A 22,304-nucleotide genomic window follows, 5' to 3' on the forward strand; every position below is an offset into this window, starting at 1 on the left:
TTCACCACCTTTTTATTGGATACAAAGTCATAAATTCTCTGATGCCCATGTGAGTCCTTTTAAATACATACACTCAGGTACATTCGGCACAGGGCATCTGTGGATAATGTGGAGCAAAGTGCTGGGATGGTGATGCCTGGGTGGGGCAGAGAAGTGGGGCCAGGGAAGGCCCCCTGGGGGCTGGAGGTACAGGCACCACTTCAGAAACAAAACCAAAAAATGCTCTCCACCCCTCCACCTCATTTGCTGGGGGTGGGGGGAGCTACCCTCTCACGGCTCAGGCGCATTGCAGCCTGGCTGTGCGGGGAAGGCAGGCCCGGGGGCCACTTGTGGAGGTCCCCGCTAGCGGTGCCCACTAGAGCCAGGCCTACCGGTGCCAGTCATGAGGCAAGCCTAGGTCACCTCAGGCCTCTGCGCCTAAATGCAGGACCCCTGCTAGGGCAGGGCTGAGGCCAGGAAGCCCGAGGCCAAGCCTCCTAGAGCCATGCCAGCAATGGCAGACAAGGCTTGGGCTCATGGTGGGGAAGCCTGCCTGATTGTCAGGGCAGTCTTGGGACTGGCCAGGGTCCCGGGGGGTTGGGGAAGAAATAGGAGCTGGTTGCCTTAGTCGGCCCTGGTATTCTGGTCTTCACCCAGTCCTAAACCTTATCCTCAGGCAAAGGCTGCAGATGAATACACTTGTCCAGGAATAAATACATACACACGATACACAGCAGTATATACAGAAATGCAGGCCTGGAACAAGGCTGGGTGAGAAAGCATGACCACCAGGGTTAAGGAGAAGTGCCGCCAGGCCCCTGGGGGAGGGAATTCTACTCCTCAAGGACTGATGGGCTAGACAGATCCCATCAGTTTGAGTTAACTCCTCTGGGCACGTGGGCCCTGCACCCGCTCACCATCTCCCGTCTTCAACCCAAGTCCACCAGGAATTGGGTCTTTGGCACCAATAGTCACTCTGGAGAGGTCTTCAGCTTAGTGCCTTAGAGGGACTTAGGGACTGGGCAGCTTCCCACCCATGGCCCAAAGGACCAGGGGAACAAGTAGAACCCAAAGGGAAAGGATGGAGCCAAACCTTGGAGCAGCAGGCGTTGGGAAGGAGGTGGCTTTTTCGTTGTTGAAGGACTTCCCATAAGAGGCCAGCTCAAACCACTCACAGAACCAGGAAATCCTGGACTGCCTTGCTCCTTAGGTGGTTTCTCAGCCAGTGAAAAGCCATGGTTCTGGGCAGCACATTTCCTCTCCCCGGGGGGGTCAGACATACACAGCATCTCCTTTGTTCCCTGCTGGTGCCATGGGGAGGAAGCCCAAGCAAAGCCTGATGAATCAGCCTACCATTGCAGGCTATATAACAGGGAGAGGTGGTAGGGACACCCAAGTGCTGGGGCCCATGGGACCTCTGCATGTGCCCAGGACCCCCGAGCAGGGCCTGCCTTGATTGGGTCTCTCAGGTACTCCTCTCCCTTGCATCTTATTAGGTGTGAGATGGAGGAGGAGGATTCTCCTTTGAGTGAGGGATAAGGTGCCTCAGGGATGGCCAGGCCCTCCGTCCCTGTTTTCCATCCTCAGCCTGCTGTGTGGTTGCCAAAGAAGTGAACAAATGGAACAGGCCTGCAGACGAGCTCCCCGCACAGCAGCAGGCTGTGCTTTGAATAGCTTTGAGTTGGGGGACAGGGGGCCTGCAGCTTTCCAGTTCTCAGCACACGTGAAGTCCAGGGTGCAGGAGTCTGTCAGCCCCAGGGGCAGCTGTGCGGTAGAACACGCTGTGACCCATCGTTCCCGTCGGCAGGGGCCTGTGCAATATGTACTCCCACACATCCTTTACACACACACTAAGCTGGCAAATACAAGGTGGGGACTTGCTGGCCAAACTTCCTGCCAGCCAGGAGAGGGGAGGCCCTGTTCACTCTTCTGCCCCCAGTGCTGGTGGTGGTCAGGGCTGTTGCAAGGATGTGTGGATGGGTGGGTGGAGTGGGTGAATGAACCTACTCCAGGGATCAGTTCTTTCAGCACTTTCTCCCACTCTAGCTCACTGCCCATGCACCCTGACCTCCTTTCCTGACATCCCAGTGGGTGCCCACCCAGGGAGAAATTACCCAAAGCCTTCTATTCAGAGATGGAAGCTTCCTGGGGCAGAAAAATCCCTCAGTAAGGCAGGCTCAGGCCAAGCAGGGCATCCCTTTGTGCTTTGTCCAGGAGATGGGGGGGGTGGGGGGACGGGGGCAGGGGTGGGCAGCACCTCCGGTCCTAAGGTCTCAAGCGGGAGCTGTAAAGGGTGCAGTTGGCAAGGCAGGACAGATGCACCCAGGGTACCCTCATATCTTTTCCAGGTCCCTGGAGGACAGAGAAAAGTTGTGCTTCTTCCTGTGACTCCGGGGGACAAGGCCGGGGAGGTGGGAGCCAGTGGAGCCAGCCGCTCTGGAGTGGGGGATGCCACACAGCCAAGGCTTTGTGCACGACTGGACAGGGAATTGCCAACATGACACCCTTGGTATTTGGGGTCTTCAAAGGGCAAGGCCAGAATAAGCCACGGGAGGAAAAGTCATCAACAAGAGCTGGGACAGAGCTGGGTGTGGAGCCAGGGGAGCTGGACGCTGAGCCTGTGGGGTCCCTGCTCTGGAGGACTCATTACAGGGTAACCCAGGCTGGGTCTTGATGTCTAAGCCAGGCTGTGGCAGAAAGTTGGGTCACTGCAAAGGGCTGAGAAACTAGAGTCCAGCCCCAGCCAGGACCAGCAACCTAATGGTTAGGGCAAAGCTGATCCTGTATAGGAGAAGGAAACCCTAAGATGGATTGAGGTTAATGTTTGAAAGAACTTTCCAAATGAATGTTGGCAGGACCCATAGCCTCTACACCACCGTGAGGGTTCTGAGAGTAGGAACTGGGGAGACCTGAGTCTTTGGAGCCTTAGTGCCAGAACCTGGTCTTGCTGGAACCGTGCAAGTCTGTGAAAACCTACTTGCGTTCTGTGACTTCTAAGCCAAACGGCTGTGGCTCAGGCCCCAGCACTGCCCCTAGGCTAAAGAACTCCAGCATAGCCCACAGTCCATAGGGCCAGTGGAGACTGGGGAGGGAGGCAAGTCTGATGAGGGTGCTCTTCCTCATTCTTGGCCTCATGCGTCTGGTTCCCTACCAAGGCTACATCTTCAAGCAAGCTAGCCAGACAAGGAAGCAGCCCAAACCACCCTCCTGGCCTCCTCCAGACCCCAGCACAGAAGGCAGCCCAGTGACTCCCTCCCACCACAGCACTGGAGACCCAGAGGCCATTACATTGCTGCCCAAGCACCTGGAATAGAAGTTGTTTCTTGAGGACAGGAACTGCTTCTCACTGCTGATAAAATTTCCAGAGCTGGTTCCTTGCCTCGCCAGAGGCTCAGGATTGGTGGAAGGTATAGAAACATGCACCTTTTAGCTCTGAATTTAGCTCTGGTGTGCCATGGGGGTATGTGGTTGTTGGGAGGAGGGGTCTTGTTTCTACAGCAATAAAAACTAAGTTTTCTCTACTTGGCAATTTCCCCACTTTGGGAGTGGTAGTTTCAGTATCCTGGGGAAAAGTTCTAGATGAATGTTTTGCCATTCCAAGCCCATTCCGCTACCTCACTGCCCCCTGCCCCCCACTTTTGGCTGACCACATTCCCAGACGCCCAAGGCCTGTCTGTTATCCCTGGAGAATGTGGACCCAGAGCCTTGGCAGGCTGTCTGATGGGGATGCCCCACAGAGGGCTGGAACAGGGCAGGGGGAGGAAAAGAGCCCTTCTTGCCAAGTCTGAGCTGCTTTGGGGAGCCCCGTCTGGCCTGGGGACTAGCAGAGGCCCCTGACAAGGGGAGGCCTGCCCCAGCAACCCAAGCAGCCGAGGAGCCACTCAGTGATTATGGCACGTCCTCGAGGCGATGACACCGGGTGCTGGTGGTGACTCAGCTCCTTCCTGGCTGTGCCCAGAAGGCTGCTCCAGTTGGGGGTGGAGTGGGGGTCGGAGGGCAGCTTCTGTCCAAGCCCCTGCCCTGAAGAGCCAGTGCCTGACGTCAGGCCCGTTGCTCCGCTGTCCCAAGAGGAGGACAGGAAACTGTCAACCCCTCCCTGGAAGCTAGGGAAAACACAAGGCCTCCGAAGGTCTAGTCCAAATCAGGGTCCCTCTGGAGGTCCAAAGAGAGTGCCCTGGTGTGGGGCCGGCAGGGGCCCTGCCGCCCCCCACCCCGGGTTAGCAGCCGCCGTCCACCTTGATGTGCAGGATCTTAGAGAAGCCGGGCCTCCGTCGTAGGGCCTGTAGACCGAACCCTGGTTAGTTCCCCTCAGGTTGAGGCAAGTGGGGCCCTCCCATCACACACCCAGGTCACCAACCCCAGCCCAGGGATGCCACCTGGGGTTTTGGTTGGCCTAAGAGCCAACTCCTTACCTGGAGTTTTGTCACCATGTCCTCAAACAGCTTCTGGGCCTCAGGACTGCTGGGCTCTTTGAAATAATCAGCAATCCCAATCTGGACCACGATGGACTTGAGGTTCCGGCAAATGCCTGGGAAAAGGTGGGTAATAAGGTGCTGGCTCATGTTTGGCTTGGACAATGGGGCTGCTCTTCTATCGCTAATTCATGAAATCAGAACCCTACGGAGATGGTCACGTGCCAGGCATTGGGAACCACCTAGAGGAGAGCACACTGGTGGCACCCAGGGGATCAACCACACGGAATGCAGGGGAGGAGGAGGGCAAGGTCACAGAGCAGAGGCTGCAGTGAACTCTGGGATGATGAGTGGGAAGCAGCCAATTGTGCAGGGGCTCTAGGAACTTCCCTGGCAGAGGGGACAGCTGTGCCATGGCCTGGGCATCTGGAAATGAATTAAAAGGACAGAGTGGCTGAGGTGAGGCTGGTGGCTCTTCTCTGGAGCATGGAGGAGGAGACAGGCAGCAAACAAGTTGGGAGCAGAGGGCTTAAGGGACTAGATGTTGCCATGAAGTCAGTGGAGGAGGAAGAAGAAAATCAGGTGGCTGAGAAGGTTCTGGAGGTCATGATTTTAGAGGTTGAGCAGTTCTGGTGGTCAGTCCAGGGCCAGGCCATGAGGCTGATGGGGAAAGAAGAAGAGGATCCTAGAAATAATAAGAAAGTCAGGGAGCCTTCAGTGCTGACGATGTAGGTGTGACCAGGGCCTCAGGAAGGGGAGGCCTGCCCCAGCAGCCTGAGGAGCTGAGGAGCCACTCGGTGGTTACTGCAGATCCTCGGGGCGATGACACTGGGTGCCGGTGGTGACTCAATTGTGCTGGCTGTGCCCAGAAGGCTGCTCCAGTTGTGGGGGGGAGTGGGGGTCGGAGGGCAGCTCCTGTCCAAGACATTGCCCTGAAGGAGTGTGAGCAGCCTGAGCTGGACACCCATGTCCTCAGTGAAGGTGGAGGAGTGGCCAGGAGTGAAGTAGGTGGCTAGAGGGAGGTGGGCTCAGAGGAGGCATGGAGTCTACACCATGGAGAAAGGAGTCTTCACCCTGAGAATGGTCCTCACCCTCCCACCCACTCCAGAGGGTCAGCTTAGAAGAAGGGGATACAGAATCCAGAGAAGTACAGTAACTTGCCCAGTCACACAGCTAATAAGCAGTAGAGCCAAAATTGAGACCTAGGTCAGTTCAGCTCCAGAACCTGTGCTCCTAACCTGTCTGTTCTGCCTCTGCCCTTGGCCAGAGGCTCATGTGGGGCAGATGGCATTGTACAGCTCGTGTCTCCAACGTACGTAGAGCATAGGGTAATAAATGTTGAACCGAACCATTTGGACCAGATGCTGGCAAGACTTGAACGCCACACTGCCCGCAGAAGACACTTGTGGCAAAGCCAGGATTAGCGTCCTGGTTGGTCTGCCCCCAGTGCTGGCTTGCTGACTAGGAGCGACAGACAGGGAGCTGGCTATGCTACTTGCTGACGTGGCACAGTAAGTGGTGACAGTGGTAGCCCCCCTCCTGCATCCCCATCGCTCACTGTTGAAATGCAGCAGGGCCTTGGGGGTGACGGGGGTGGCTGTGAGCACCAACATCTCCAGTCCCTTCAGGCCTTCCCGGCAGACCTCAGCTGCCACCTCCTGGGTGATCTCTGACACGTGGTCCAGCTCCAGGACCTGCAGCCGCATGCAGTTTCTTGCTAGGAAGGGGGAGGAAGAGGGGAGGTCCTGCTGACAAACTCCCCAGGCTGCCTCCCGCCCCGTGCCTTGGTGTTCCTGCCACCACCCCGGCTGCAGCCCCAAACCCCCTGGGATTTCAGTGTTGCACCCACACCTGCTTCCCACCACCCTCCACCCCAGTCCCGAGGAAGGACTCACCGAGTGATGCCAGGCCCTGTACCCCACAGCCAGCGCCCCCAACCCCCAGGGCCCGAAGGTGGGGCCAACAGCGGCCGATCATCTGCAGGCAGCGGTTACTGAAGCGCGTGGGCTGCTGGCTGGAGAATGGGGCGGAGAGAAGGCTGTCAAGGAAGTTTCTGGTTGCATGACACCCCAAGCCGGCTCCTCTTTCATGCCCTGCCTTAGGCTGGGGCCCCCGCAAACCACCCAGCTGCTCCAGTTAGAAACCTGGAATCATCCCTGACTCTTCCTCCCTCACCTCCTGCCAAGACCTACAAATTTTGATTCCTGGATAACTCTTTGACCTCTCAATTCAGGCCACCATCCATATTCATCTGGATTCATCTAGAAGAATCCTACACACTGCTGACAGTGAGTCATTCATTCCTACATTCTCTCAGTCATTCAACAAATGGGCCTCAAGTGTCCACTACAGCCAACAACTGAACTAGCCCCTGGGGATACATCAGTGACAATATAAACATGGTCCCTTCCCTCAAGGAGTTGGGGGAGGGAGGGACACAGAAGGTAACCAATCTGATATAATCCTGTTTTTAAGATCTAAGATACCCCAATGGCTTCCCAAGCACTTTCTAGATGAAATGCAAAAATCTAAACCCCTTAGGCCAGACCTGCCTAACCTTGCCCCAACCTTCCTTTCCACACTCATTGCTCCCCTCTGCCCACCACCCACATCAAACTCTCTATTTCCCTGAACACTTCATCCCTCAATATTCGCCCTGGCAGCAGGTTCTCTGGCGTCTGCTTGCACTTGGAACCAGAGATATGGAAATGGGCATTCATAGCCCCTACTCAGAACTGCGAGTACAGCGTGGACTGAAACATAGAGAAATTATTGCAAAGCAAATGACAGCAGGGGTTGGGACAGGGTGCAGTAGGACTGGAGGCGGGGGAGCAGTGCCAAGTTCTGCCAGGTGTTCACGAAGGACACTGGATGCCCTGGGAGGAGTTCTGTGGAGAGAGGGCTTGGGGGACAAAGCGCAGGGACAAAAACGCCTGGTCTGAGGAACTCCAAGTAGAGCGGTGAATGATCTGGATTCTCTAAAAACCAGCTCAAACAAATGTGGCTATTTCTAGCTAGCGTTGCCTGAACACCTACTGTGGCCCCTGCAGGCCTTATGTAGACATCTCACTGGAGCCAGCTACAGTCCTCCCAAAACTGAAAGATCTCTAATACCGTCTTCACTCTGCACTTGAGAAACTAAGACATGACTGGATTGCCCAAAGTCTCACTGCCAGTAAGCCAGGGCATCACCCCATGTCTGATTTGGAAGCCCTGCTCCCAACACTTACTTACACCGACTAATGAATGTGAATCTGTCTCCCCAGTCAGCTTTTGGAATGGCTCAGATCTGCTCAGTCCTCAGCCCCAGCCCCAGCCCCACCCTGTCCCCACCTGACCCCTGCCAGGGCTCACCAAGGGTGAAGTGGCGCCACCTGGAGGGAGACAATCTCTCTGCAGCCTGCACCCAGAGCCCAAATGACCTCGTGGCCCACGGGGTCTGTGGCACTCCTGTTTAAAAGACAAAGGTGAGACCACCCACCCTAGTGGCCTTTGCTCCCTTCCCTTGGACCATAGAACTCTTGAGTCCCTTTGCCTAAGACCCTTGGGGAAAGAGTATGCAGACCCCAGGGATCCCTTTGGCCCGAGGCCAAGAGGGTGTGGACCTTGAGTCTAGTGGTGTGCACCTACCTGTAGGTGACGGCCTGCAGGGCACGGCAGTAGCAGCTGGCCAGCCAGAGTGAGCGGTCAGTGAGGATGTTGGGACAGTGGGAGATGCGCAGGATCAACAGGTTCCCCCCAGCGGCCTTCAACAGGGACTCCAGCCCTGCTTCCAGGCAGCCTCTGGGGATGGCCAAGAGGTCAGGGCACTGCCTGTGGCCACCTCCCCCTCTGGGAAGCAACCCCCAATGGAATTCTGGGTCTGCAGCCTGCAACACCCACCCGCCCACCCGCCATGGCCTCACCGGGTGCTCCGGGCGTATTCTTCCTTGCTCTCCTTCTTGCCCCGCTGCCGGGGCTTCAGGTTCTGCAGCGTCAGCGAGTGGGCCTGGGTGCACCACTGAGCCAGCATCGCCAGGAACTGCAGGGAGACAAGGGTTACCTGGGGATGAAGGGGTCTGTGCTTGCCTGCCTAGAGGCAGACCAGCCCCAAGACAGGAGGCCCCATGAGAGCATTGTGGGGAGTCAGGCTGACGCCGGGGTATTGTAAGCGTTGCAAGGACCTGACCTTGAGGGACCAGATTCTGCTGGAGGAAAGGTGGGTTCACGGCAGGGGCAGTGGACAGGGACAGGCACCTTGGAACAGACGCGGGCATTCTCCAGCAGCACCCGTGTCCAGACCGCGGGGTGACGAGCCACAAAGCGCCAGTCCCGGCAGACCTCGGCAGCGTGCAGCAGCGTGCGTGTGTCCAGATAGGTGAAGATGCAGAACAGGGCGGCTCGCATCTTGAGGATCTCTGGGCTGATGACCTCGTTGGAGCGTGAGGGGCTGCCCCTCTCAGCTCGCCGACCCCGCCCACTGCCTCCCTCGGGGCGGGCTGCACAGTACCAGAGGGTCAAAAGTCAGTGTGGAGGGTCAAAGGCCAGTGTGGAGGTGCGGGTGGGGAGATGGGGGGGCTAGGAGCTGCCGAAGGAATAGTCACGAAAGACTCATGCTGGAGGGCCAGTGACTTGGAGGAAGGACAAGGGGCCTCTGCTTCCCCCTCCTCTGCCACACCCTATCTCTGTACAAATTAGAAAAAGGTGACCCTTCCTCAAGCAAACTGTCTTTTTAAGATCATATATCATCACAGAGTCCAAACTCACCCCTTAGATGAATCAACTGAGTCAAGAGTGGGGAAGGGTTTGGAGGGTGAGGGTACAGATGGTTAGAAACCCAGCCTCTGTGAACAGAAGGCCAGGGTGAGGCTGCCCAGAGCACTCCCTCTACACAGCAGTCACGCACCTGATCACTAAGCCCTCTAACCTCCTGACCCTGACCCACCCACATATGCACATGGCCTTGTCCGTATACAGAAGGGGGCTCTCCCTGCTGCTCCAGGACTTCAGCCTGCAGTTAACACTCAACTACTCTCCTGTAAATGTCAACAAGCCCACCACGTGAATGGACCCCTGAGATGTGGCATCCTTGTGCAATACCCAACCTGAGCGCCCCTGTGCTGCAGCCCTGCTCTGTCACGTGAGTTCCTTGCCCAAGCTCACAGGGCACTTGTAGGGAAGTTTGTCATTCTCACTGTGGGGAGTCTGGGACAGGGGGGAAAACAGGTGTGGGAGCCCAAGGGATTTACCGCCTCAGCCCTGTGTCCCCTGAGAGGGCCCAGCACCAAGGAAAGACTGGCCTCTCTGGCCTACCCTCCCCAGGACTCACCTGAGAGCCGGCAGCTGCTCAGTGGCCCGGCCATAGCAGGCCCAGAGCGGGGGGCATCTGAGGGGCCCTCAGCCTCTGACTCCGTGGTTCGGGAGCCCACGTCCGAGACATCACCCTCCTCCCCCTCCGTGCTGTGTCGGCGGGGTCTGCGCTGCCAGTTCTGGATGGCCTGGCGCCGCAGGCCTGAGCTGCGAGGGGGCTGGGTACGCTCCGAGCCGCCGTTGGCAGCCTGGGCCCGTGTGCTCAAGCCCCCAGGGCCACTGTCCTCGGGGGCCCCCTCTTCTGGCCGGGGTAGCTCCAGACTGTCACTGTCATAGCAGCCTGAGCTCTGGGATGCAGCAGGGACACGGCTGGAGGCCCTGGGGTGGGGTGGACCAGACGGTGAGGAGCGAGGGGCACCAGGACTGCCCGAACTCCCCATGCCACCCCTACCACCGGCCAAGGGCAACCCACTCCCCCTACTTTCCAAGAGCCCCCTTCCAACAGTGTGCAAAGGCAGACATAGGTGACCCAAGGAATATGGGGAAAGGACAAGGAGCCAAGGCCTCAGATGGGCCAGCCATCCAGTGGGCCAGTGGATCTTTCCAGGGTGAGGGTGGGCTGTGGGGCGGGCCAGGCCCGAGGCTTACCCTGTGCTGGGAGAGGAGCCATGCCTTGACACGGCGTATGTGCTAGGCATGGCCGGGCCCGCGTGGTGTTCTCGCTGTGGGCCCCCAGAGCGGGAGGGAGAGGCAGGGGGCAGAGGAGGCAAAAGGGTGAGAAGGAACGGGAGAAACAGGGCACAAGATGGAGAGAAGAGAGGAGGGAGAGGAGAGAGAAGGAAAAAAGTTGGGAAAGATGGACAAATAGACAGACAGACAGCCCAGAGAGGCAGGCTCCCCGGCCCCCTCCCCACACCCACCCAGCACCCCAGACCCCGACTTGTGGCTCCCGGGCTCTCATTTGAGTGGAGACGGGCCCCTGAGAACCGGAGCGGCTGGATCACACCTCACTGGATCGCAGCCTCAGGGGCCGGCACGTCTGCCCAATCAGAGGGGCCCCTACTTCAGGCCTCGAGTCTGCTCGTGGGGAAGAGCCAAAGAAGGGAAGCATGGGGCATGACGGGGGCGGGGGGTGGGGGGTGATGCCAGGCAGTGTGTGAGGTGAGGCTGCACGGGGCAGGGGCGCAAGCGGAGGGGGGAAGGCAGGCAGGCACTCACCATTCTGCCTGGACCCCGGGGCCCGGGCCCGGCACCGCTTCCCCCCGCTCCGCGGCCCAGGCTGGCGCTGGGCGTGCTGCCACAGCTGCTGCTGATGACCTGCAGCTGCCGCTCGGCCCGGTCAGCCCGCTCGAGCAGCTCCTCGATGAACTGCTGCAGCCGCAGCTTGGCGCTGGCCTCCCGCGCCGCCGTCTCCTTCAGGAACTGGTCGATCTGTACCACCTCCCTGGGCCCGGAGCAGTCTCTTACCCCCGTGCCTCGGCCTGGCCGCCCACCCACCCTCCGGAGGGGACCCTGAGCAGTGGGGAGAGACACGGGCACAGCTGCCTGTGGTCACGCGGGTGCACGTGGAACAGGCCCAGGCACAATGCCCCATAGGACAGCACACACAGAAATGCGAACATCCACCCCGAGTCACACACTCACACCCCGCTGACCCAGCCCCAACACTCCTGCCAGACACCCCTCCTCCCCACTGAAACAGTCAGTCACACTCAGTGACACTCAGAGCCACCCCCTCCCTCCAGCAATGCTCACGGGCACACAGCCACACACACTCATGTACATCCGCTCGTGTCAAGTTCACTTGCAGGCACACACACAGTCTGAGGCAGGCACAGTCCCAACGACACATTCCAACACACACGCACACACATTTTCAGAACCATTCTCGGACGCAGAAGCCTCCGGGAAGTGCATGTACACACAGCATGCTTCAGAGTGACTTCAGGATTCACAGTTGGTCATGCATCCACTCAACATTTACTGGGCACCTTCTAGGTGTCTGGCACTGTATTAGGGACACAGCAGTGGACAAGCCTGAGAAAAATCCCTGCCCCTGTGGAGCTTACGTCACAATGGGGATAGATAAATAACATCCATCTACTTCGAAATTCTACATTTAAAGACCAGGGAAATAAGGAGAAGCCAGCAAAGAAAACCGAGGAGGAGCAGACAGGAAAAAAGAAGGACATTCCAGGAGAGTGTCCTGGATGCCAAGTGAAAAAGGGGTTTCAAGGTTATCACTGTGTCAATGCGGCTGAGACGCTGAGATGATGACTAGTGGCCTTGGCAACGTGAAGGTCGTTGGTGACACAGAGGACAGTGGTGGAGGTGGACATCTGATCAGAGTGCATTGAAGACGGAAAGTGGGGAAGGAAACTGGAGACAAGGAATATAAACAATACTTTCAAGGAGTTGTTCTGGAAGGAGAGAAAAGTGGCTGTAGCCTACGGGGGGCAGTGGGGTTAGGGCAGATGGGAGTAATGATCTTATGTCTGGATGCTTTTAGGAATGATACAGTTGACGAGGAAAGTCTGGTGATGGCAAAGGGGGAGAGCAGAACTGCGCTATGTCTTTGAGTAGGCAAAAGTAGGAAGAGGGTCTGGTGCCACAATGTAGGAGCTGGCCTTTGCTAGAGAGAGAGAAAGGGAGAGAAACAATTTTCACTGCTGTGTGCCTAGCTATGTGATGCCCGTGGTCACACTTGCATGTACTCACAGTCCCAAACACATACCTTCATGACACTCTTGGCCCCACCCACACCATCATTACAGGCTTGTGGCCATAGATGCCATATTACAAAGCCATGGCCACACAGACACAAACACAGACACACTCAGGCCCAGTCACGGTGGTGGCAGCGGCAGTGACACACACGGGCACACCCGCCCACAGGGCCCCGCGGGCCACTCACTGCTGCTTGCGGCTCAGCTCCTGTTCCTTGTGCACCAGGTCCTGCTTGAGTGAGGCGAGCAGCTCCACACTCACGTCCACCTGGCGCGAGAGCTCGGAAGCACGCTCCTCCAGCTCCTCCTTCTCGCGCCCCAGCCGCGCACTCTCCTGTCGCGCCGTCTCCAGCTCTGCCGCCTTGCGTTCCAGCTCGGCTTGCAGCCGACCCACCTGGCCTGCGATCTTCTGCTCCACCTCTTCGCTCAGCCGCTCCAGCCGCCGGTCGACCTCCAGCTTCTCCAGCGCACGGATCTTGAGGCGCGCCAGGCCCTCCTCGTAAGCCACATCAGCGGGGGAGGGGGACGCGGGGGAGGCGGAGGCGGGCCCGGGTCCCGGCCCGGGCGGCGGCGTCGAGCAAGCCGAGGAGGCCACGGACTTGCGGGCGAACAGCTCCCCCAGCGGGATTTCGATCTCGCGCAGTGCGTAGCGCGCGGCGGCTGCGGGCACGAGGCCGGGCTCAGCCAGCTCCTCGCAGGGCAGGCTGGCGGGAACCAGGTCGCCGGCGAAGTGGGCGAGGGGCGCGTGGTGGTGATGGTGGTGCAGCAGGTGCGGCGTAGCGGGCGACGGCCCGGCCGCCTGCTCCTTGCCCTGGAAGGACGTGCTCTCGAAGACCTCGCGTCGGGCGCCGGGCACCGCCAGCAGGGCGGCGGGCTCGGGCGTCAGCGGGAAGCCCGAGGCGGCGGCAGCGGCGGCTGCAGCGGCCGCGGCGCCGTCGCAGATGCTGTTGGTCTTGGAGAGGATGTAGAGCGTCTCGTACGTGTGGCTGTACTCCAGGTGCGCGCGCAGCGACGACAGGCTCCGGAAGCGCTTGTGCTCCCCGCAGCGGGGGCAGCGGTACGGCAGGTCCAGCGAGGCCATGGCCCCGCCGCCCCCGCGGCGCCTGGGCTCCACCGCGGCCGGCCCGCCGGTCAGCCGGGCGCGCTCATGGGGGGCTGCGGGCGAGCCCCCCTGCGGGGTCAGGAAGGCCCAGGGCGCTCACGGCCAGGGGAGAGGAGGCTAGAAGAGAGGGAGTAAGACTTAGGAGGGTGGTATCCCCACCCGTAAGGAAACGTACTTCCCCAGGAAACCCATGCCCATAATGGAGGGGCGAGGGGATACCAATGGCTTGACCTCCCGGAGGAGGCTGGCCTGCTCTGGTACTGGTGGGAGGGCCTGTACATGTATGAGAGTGAAGAAGAATGAGGATTCTTTAAGGGGGGGGGGGGGGGCGGGGGGAGAAAGGCATTAATATTATGTATAACACTTCCAAGCTGTATTCCAACTTAAACAACCCAAATGCCCAACACCGGTAGAATGGATAAATTGTAATATATGCATAATGGAATTTTATCCAGCAATAAGAAAAGGAAGCACTGGTACATTCAACAACGTGGATGAATCCATTCAATATTATGTTGCATGAAAGGAGCCAGAGGGCGTGCATACTGGAGGATTCCATACATATGGAATTCAAGAACAGACTATATTGATCATGACAGAAGTCAGAATAGAAGTTACTCCTGGGGACGATAAACTGAGAAGGGGCAGGAGGGAACCACATGTGATGCTGAAAATGCTCTAGATCTTGATATGAGTGGTGGTTTTACATGTGAGTACGTGTGTACGTAAACAATCAAGCTGTATACGTAAGGTTAGTGTACTATATGTATTTGTGGCTGTATGTATGTTACCTCTGAAAACAAATCTTTGGGGCATCTGGGTGGCTCAGTTGGTTGAGCATCCCAACTCTTGATTTCGGCTCAGGTCATGATCTCCTGGTTCTTGAGATCAAACCCCACATCGGGCTCAGTGCTGACAGCACACAGCTTGCTTGGGATTCTCTCTCTCCCTTCCCTCTCTCTCTCTGTTCCTCCCCTGCTCACGCACACACACTGCTCTCTCGCTCTCTGTCTCTCCAAATAAATAAATATACTTTAAGGAATCCTTAAAAGAAGGTGTTATTTCCACCTTGATGGAAATACCCATCAAGACAAACTATTGGTACCATGTTGCAGTGACCAAATTGTCACCTCACCTGATGATACCTGTGTGTGTGTGTCCCTGTTTGTTCCTGTCCTGTTTCTGTACCACATACTCCCATCCCTGCCATGCTAGGCACGTAGCTCCTTTTTCAAATTTCTTTGCTAGGTTGGTCTCCAGTAAGCGCCCCTGCCCTGCCCTTTACTCCAAGGGCCACCGTATTTGTCCTCTTCAGGCTTCTAGCACAAGACACCACCCTTCCTGGCATTCTAACCCTGCTCACTCTCAACTCCTGCTGCCCATCCTCCCTCATCTCTGGCTTCTGGTCACACCACTCCTGCCTTGTGGAATCTCTACCCTATTCGTCACTGCTCTCCTCTTCCTAACTGCCTTCAACCACCCTCTGCTGTCCCTGTGCTCCTCCGGGTCACAGACCACTGCTTATCAATCCAGTTGTCATCAAGGATCTTCCCCCACTAGTCCCACCGCTCATACTAATGACCAGTCTGTCTTTACAGGCTGCCATGAAGGTTCTCTGACCTCCTCTTCCTACTGCCTTCTGAATCTTCCTGTCTCATGATGGGAGGTCCACCTTCATATCTACCCTCTCCCCAGCAGTCTGGTTTGCTCCCATTCACTCCCAGCTTTAAGCCACTAACTCTCAGCTCTGCCTCTCTATCCTGACTTGCTCTTGACTTCCCTTTGCCTTCAGGCATTTCCACATGGATATATGGGTGAACATCTATTCCCTTTACCAGCCCAGAACCCAGTCCTCCTGGTAAAATCATTCTGCTTTGCCCTTGGGGAACCATCCTTCCTTCCCCACTTTCTCAGTCCCTGTGGTCTGAGTGGGGGTTGATGGTCCACCCCCGACTCCAGGGGTAAGAAAGTAATATAGACCTGGCCAAACAGAGTCCTGGGATGGGCAGAGATCGCCCAAGTTGAGTCAATGAGTCATTCCTCCAGGACTTTTCTGGAACTACTGGGGAAAAGCATCCTCTTTGCATTCAGGTTTCTAAGCTGATGGGGAAGGCTAGAGCTGCAAGGGCTATCTTTGTCTCTTTGGGGAGGAACCTCCTGGGAATGAAGCCAATACAGAGAAGCAGAGCTGAGATGGACAGGTTTCTCACAGATACTGTTTGAGATTCTGGTCTGTTCAGTTGGGTGAGCCAATCAGTTCCCCTTTTTTCTTGACCATTTGGAGTTGGGTCTGTGGCACTTGCACTAGAAAGAAGTCCGAAGCCAGAAATTAGAGTGAGAAATTGAATGTTTTAAAGGAATAGGCCCTAAGGAAGAATTAGCTGAATTAAGTGGGGAAGTAAGATAGTACCAGATCCCTCCTCAGAAGTTGGTGAACCCTGCTACATAGCAGCAAAGCAGCTAATTAAACTCTTGCACTATCTCCCGAGCTCAGCTGATGTTCCTACCTGGAACTTTAGGGGACCTGTAGAAAAATGTCACCATATGGGGTGTGGCCTTTCCCATGGCCTCAGTAAGGTCCGACAAGAAAGAGACACACTCTGGCTGAAAGGGGCACATCTGAAAGCAGACAGGAAGAAAATGCCGCTTTGCCTAGAGAGGCCCTTTCTGCCTGAGGCCAGTAATCCAATATGGCTGAGAGTCAGATAATTAAGAGCCAGTTCTCTGCTTCCAGCTAAAGTCAACTCAAGCAAAGACAGGGAGGCTGGACACACAGACAGAGACAAACCTGGGCCCTCACAGGCTCTTGACTCCTCAGGCTCTCCAAGAACCCCTCCTGCTGTGCCCTCCCAGCTCAACAGAGGTTATCGTTGCTTTCATCAAAAGAGCCTTCCACTGGGATACAGCTTGAGTGAGAGAGGACAAATGAACTCTAGACTAGGGGTTTGCATTGCCCTTTGCAGAGGCCTAGCTAGAGGCAACAGAGCCATGGCTCCTGGGATGGGCAGAGCACCAAGAACTGTTGCTAAGAGACAACTCCTGCTCCTCCCCCAACACTATCACCAGGGACTTGATTCAAGAATTACAACTTCCAATGAGGTCTCTAGTTTGGTTAATGGCTCTGGGGACAACTGAATGCAAACTGACTGAAAGCTTCCTAATGATTAAGGGGATTGTATTGCCAGAAAAACCCACAAACCTGGAAAACAAAGGCCAGGGATTACTCAGCTACTAATGTTCCTCACCCCTTAAACTTGCCGTCAGTGGGAGGTGACTCCCCCCCACCCCACCCCGCCGCAATGCCCCTTTTTGTGTGTGGCACAGAGCATGAAGAACAATGAAGCCTCCTCGAGATGGCAGAACCATAGCAGCCAAATAGATGAGTCAGGGAACCTCATCCTTGCCAACTGGTCAAGCATGTGGACCATGCTATGGGTCTGTGACCACTGAGCATTTTTTCCTCATCTCCCCTCTTGAGCTGGGAGGGTTTTGTTCTTTCAGCTATCCGATCTTTCCTCCATCATAGTCTGGCCATAAATTGAAAGACCATGAGTGGCTAGCTCAGTACCTTGCCAAACAGCCCATCACCAAGATCTTGAATTGGGTCTAGATGTGGTAAGTGGATGAGAACTTGGAACATCTCCTTCTGGAGATGGGACAAGTGTGTTTGACGTTTTGTGAGGGATAGTTGCATTATCATAAACAGAAACATTTTAAAAAATTGTACAAGTAGGGGGGGTCTGTGTAGATCTTGTTCAGACGTGGAATGTAGAGGACATTTATTGTTTTTGCGGTTCAGCTCCAGCCCTGCTTTGTGGATGGACCCCCAGTTTTCCCTTGAGAACCATTGCCCCCACTTTGGGTGGGGCTCAGGGGGAGCACATATGACCTTAGCCTGTTCATCAGTCACAGCGATTATTCATCCTGGGCACAGTGCCCAACTTCAGGCCAATATAGCCACTCCAGGACCTGTGCTCAGCTGGTAGAATGTGAGCCTGGAGCTGCTAGTGGCCACTTCTTTTTTTTTTTTTTTTTTTTTTAATTTTTTAATGTTTATTTATTTTTAGAGAGAGACAGAGTGTGAGCGGGGGAAGGGGCAGAGAGAGAGACACACACAGAATTCAAAGCTGTGCTGAGCTGTCAGCACAGGGCCTGACACGAGGCTCAAACCCACACACTGTGAGATCATGACCTGAGCCGAACTTGGATGCTTAACTGACTGAACCACCCAGGTGCCCCTGCTTGTGGCCACTTCTATCCTCCTTGGGCAAGAAGAACAACAAGGCTCCTGATGACCTCCCTTGAGCATCCAGATCCAGATCTGCCTAAAACTTTAATCCGGGACTTGTCAATTGTGTGAGGCAACAAATTTTTTTGTAGCCTAAATCATCTGAGTCAGTGGCCAGTCACTAGTAATGAAGCTCTAGATTAACACAGTGACCCACAGTGTAAAAAGCAAACCTTGGACTTCCCCTCACCCACTCCCCAGCGTCCATCCCTGTTCTCTTCAACAGTGCCACTGTCCTCCCAGTCATACCACACCACTGGCCATCTTGACTTTGCTCTCTGCTAACCATCAAGACCTGCTCATTTTCTCCATCAGTTCTCTTCTGCCCTGTGCTCTTCCTCACACCCAGACTGCTGGCCCAGGCTTCAGCTCAGAGCTCTATCTCGTCCCATATTAGGCACCAGATTCCTCTGTCTACCGAGAACTCATGCTCCTTCAATGGCTCCCAGCATCTACCAACTGCAGCCAAACTCAGCTTCACCTTTGGCCTCGCTGTACTCTCTCTTTTTTAAGTTTATTTATTCATTTTGAGGGAGAGAGGGGGAGAGAGAGAATCCAAAGCAGGCTCCGCACTGCGGAGCCCGATATGGGGTTTGAACTCACGAACCACGAGATCGTGACCTGAGCAGAAATCAAGAGTCAGAGGTTTAACCTACTGAGCCACCCAGGCGCCCCCTGGCCTCACTTTACTCTTGCCAATTTGAGAGCGAAAAGTGGCCTGGCTGTTTTGCTTGCATTTCTCTGATTATTATGGCTGGATATTTTTTTTCCCACATATTGAGCAGTCATTTATATTTCTTTGGTGACTTGCTTATGTACTATTCTTTGCTCATTTTTATACAGAACGTTCATATTTTCTTACTGATTTGCAAAGGCTTTTTATAATGTTGATCCCTTGTCATTTATATACTACGAATGTTTTACTCAAGTCTGTCAATTGGCTCGTTTACAGTCTTTACTGATATAATAAAGCTTATAGTTGGCTTCAGTAAAAATCCTTAGCATTTCTGATTTTGTTATCATGCTTAGGAAGTCCAGCCTTACTGAAGATTTTATAAACAGTTATATATGTTTTCCTTTCATACTTTGTGTAATTACCTTTTTTTTTAAAGTCTAGAACAATTTTTTAAAATTAAGGGCCTTAGGGGCACCTGGGTGGCTCTGTCGGTTAAGCGTCCGACTTCAGCTCAGGTCACGATCTCACGGCTCGTGAGTTCGAGCCCCACATCGGGCTCTGTGCTGACAGCTTGGAACCTGGAGCCTGCTTCAGATTCTGTGACTCCCTCACTCTCTGCCCCTCCCCCGCTCACACTCTGTCTCTGTCTCTCTCAAAAATAAATAAAAAATGTTAAAAAAAATTGTTTTTAATTAAGGGCCTTAAACAAATAATCATCCATAAACTGACAACGACTTGGTAGCATACACATACTTCAGGCTGTATGGTTTCCTTTTATACAATGGAGTTTTAAATCCATCTAAAAATTTTCGGTATGCATGGTGAGACAAGGATTAAAACAAAACAAAACAAAACACTCCCTCTCCCTCTGCCCCTCCCCAGCTTGTACTCTGTCTTTCTCTCAAAAAATAAATAAAACATTAAAAAATTTTAAAAAGACACAACTTTTTGTTATGGACATCTTCACATATATTCAAAAATACAATATGAAGATAAACTATGTTATATACCCATCAACCAACTTCAACAGTTACCAACTCATGACGCTTCTGTTTTATCTGTATACCTGCTCCCCTGCTTTGTACTTCCCCCACCCCCACCACTAGATAATTTTGAGCAAATCCAAATTTTATTTTACCCAAAAACAACTTAGTTATCTATAAGCCAAGGACTTAAATTAAAAAAAAAAAAAAAAAAACAAACAACTTAGCAGGTGCCTGGGTGGCTCAGTTAGTTAAGCATCCTACTTCGGCTCAGGTCATGATCTTATGGTTCACAGGTTCGAGCCCTGCATCAGGCTCTGTGCTGATGGCTCAAAGCCTGGAGCCTGCTTCAGATTCTGTGTCTCCCTCTCTCTCTCTGCCCCTCCCCCACTCACGCTCTGTCTCTCTCTCTCTCTCTCTCTCTTAAAAATAAATAAACATTAAAAAAAAATTTTTTAAATACTTAGTCACTGTTCTAACATCACCATCGTTTAGGTATATTAACATCAAAATCATTATCATCCATCACCGTTATCATTAGGTATATTAACACCAAAAAAGTAGCCTTGAGAGGGAAATCCAGAAGAGAGTTCTCTGAACAGACCAACAAAATAAATAGTCTTGTGGCAAATCTATTCAAAGTGCAAAAAAGAAAGAAAGAAAACAAATACATAACACTGTGAATGAGAAAAGGGATATAACCACTGACACAGAGGTTTTTTTTCAATTACTAAAATGCCACCAGGTACAATTCTTGGCCCAAATTGTTGAAAATCTGGATGAACTGAATATTTTTCTAGGAAAATATAAATTATCAAAATTGACTCAAGAAGAAGTAGAAAACCTGAATGGATTAATAACTATAGATAAAATTGAAGAAGTTGGCAAAGTGACCAGAGATGTTATAAATAGAATTCAGTTCACACACACACACACAACTGTTCAGGAACAGGGTTATTCTGTGATGTATGGTCAGCTTGGTATCAGGGCACCCGTGGGTACCTGCCCATCCCAACTAAGTGCTGAGCCCTCCAGTGGGGGCACTTTCAGAGATCAGAACTGGCCAACCTGTTCCGTCCCCTCCCCATATACTTTTGAAGCATCCTTTTCCTACACAGCACCCTGCTAGCCAGGCTCTGACAAAGGGGAAAGTCTGGGGGTGCAGGCCTATGTGTGGACGTGCAAGGTAGAAGTAGGAAGGGACTTCTTGGGTCCAGGTGGCTCTTCCCCTGAGGCCAGCCTGCCCCACAGTTTCCCTCCATATGCTGGAGCTGAGGAAGGACTATGAATCATTCTTAGGAATATTTTTGCCTAGATGTATGTACTCCCTCAGCATGAGCATAAGCTTTGCCTGGATGCAGGCAAGAAGGTGATGGAGGCAGGGGGAGGTAGAAGAGGAAGAAAAAGAAAAATAGAAGTGTTGCCTGTTCAAATTGTATCACAGTCCTGTATTAGGAGTATCATGACAGAACAGTTGGAGATTTTCCTTTGCATTCTAGTCTCCTCAAATCAGCAACCTCTGCGTTCCTAAGACCTGCCTCCTTTTTCAGCCTGGCCCTGCCCCTTGCCCCCATCCCCAGGACCTGTTATGCTCCTGCCATCTTTCTGAAATGCCTATCTCAAGTCTACTTTCTTTCAAATCCAGCTGAAGGTTTGCATTAGGTAGAAGGATTCTACAGGATGAACCACAGGATCTTTTTTTTTTTTTTAAGGCTTTCAGGTGTGTGAATCTCATCTCCTCAAACAAGACCAACCATTTCAAGATGTGTGTCTTCTCTGGCTCCTGTCTACTGTCACATTCTCACTGACTCTGACAGAAACACAGATTATCTTGCATTTTCATGGCTTCCACTACCATGTAATCATTGAGAATTCTTGCAGTGGATATTAGTATTTTTATCTGCTCAGCAAGTCTTCTTCACCTTCCGGTAATACATCTCATTCTTTCTTTGGTAAGCTGGCCCTCCCCATTCCATGTGGTTCTGACAGGGCTGCATGACCCAGGCCTAGCCAATCATGTCAACCATGGTGCCCCCATCTCCTTGGCCACAATGAACGACCCAGGAATGGACACATTCCTCAAGCTGAGCCAACAGAGCCATTCACTGGGAATATAAATGAAAGACTGAGGAGTCTCTTATTCCTCTGGAATTACATATTAGGATGCTAAAGCTATCTATGGCCTTGTGTAACCCCCACCTACTACATGGAGAAAGCCCATGCATGGCGGGGGAAAAATATGGCCACACTCAGAGCGCAGCTGAGCTAAAAGCTAGAAAGAGTCCTCACCACATTTTTGAGAACCCAGGTACAGTCATACCCCAAACACACCCATCCCCCTTCTTTCCAGTTACATGAGTTGGTACATATCCCTTTTTGCAAAAAAATAATTTGAGTGGGATTTCTGTCACTTGTAATCAAAAGTCCTAATAATCTCGCAAATCTGTATTTCTAGCCTGGCATTCTCTCCTGAGTTCTATTAAAACATGAATTCATTCAGTGTATGTTTACTGAATACCTGCTCTGGGCCATGAATTTTATCAGGTGCTGTGCTAGGTATGCTGAGGACATCTTGAGATCTTGCCTTCAAACAGCTTGGGGTTCCCTGGGACAGACTAAGTAAGGTATTAGATGATACAGCAATAAAATAAATGCTGTGCAAGAGGCTAGCATGGGATTCTACACTCAACTTAGCTTGAGGAATTGGGGAACCCCCAGAGGCAGTAGCATCGAAATGACTGGAAGAGTCGAGTCAGGTGAGGAAGTGTAATTATGAGATTGGGGGAGGAGAAGGAAGGCATTCTGAGCAGTGGAAACAGGATGCGCAAAGGCAAAAAAGAACATCTCTC

At 53.6% G+C, this 22,304-nt stretch overlaps 1 protein-coding gene across 1 annotated transcript; it reads right to left on the reverse strand.

The window, feature by feature from the left end:
- Positions 1-3,377: 3,377 nt before the first annotated feature.
- FBXO41 (F-box protein 41) lies at positions 3,378-13,487 on the reverse strand. Its single transcript, XM_042932700.1, has 12 exons — positions 12,595-13,487; positions 10,899-11,124; positions 10,329-10,402; positions 9,700-10,058; positions 8,628-8,869; positions 8,297-8,412; positions 8,022-8,174; positions 7,746-7,841; positions 6,287-6,405; positions 5,950-6,108; positions 4,392-4,507; positions 3,378-4,259 (listed from the first exon to the last, which is right to left on the reverse strand). Exons 1-12 carry the CDS (start codon positions 13,485-13,487, stop codon positions 4,197-4,199), a joined length of 2,616 nt encoding a protein of 871 aa, XP_042788634.1. The 3' UTR covers positions 3,378-4,196.
- Positions 13,488-22,304: the final 8,817 nt, after the last annotated feature.

Source organism: Panthera leo, chromosome A3 (assembly GCF_018350215.1).
Source record: "Panthera leo isolate Ple1 chromosome A3, P.leo_Ple1_pat1.1, whole genome shotgun sequence".
In the NCBI taxonomy this organism is placed as follows: domain Eukaryota; kingdom Metazoa; phylum Chordata; class Mammalia; order Carnivora; family Felidae; genus Panthera; species Panthera leo.

What these genes read in the sequence shown, in the direction of transcription:
- FBXO41 (XM_042932700.1), bottom strand. Translation starts at nt 13,487, where the DNA reads ATGGCCTCGCTGGACCTGCCGTACCGCTGCCCCCGCTGCGGGGAGCAC. An exon ending in CCCGGGGTCCAGGCAGAATG is followed by an intron (nt 10,403 to 10,898) that starts GTGAGTGCCTGC and finishes GGGGGCCCACAG; the next exon opens with CGAGAACACCACGCGGGCCC. An exon ending in GAATACGCCCGGAGCACCCG is followed by an intron (nt 8,175 to 8,296) that starts GTGAGGCCATGG and finishes GGCCATCCCCAG; the next exon opens with AGGCTGCCTGGAAGCAGGGC.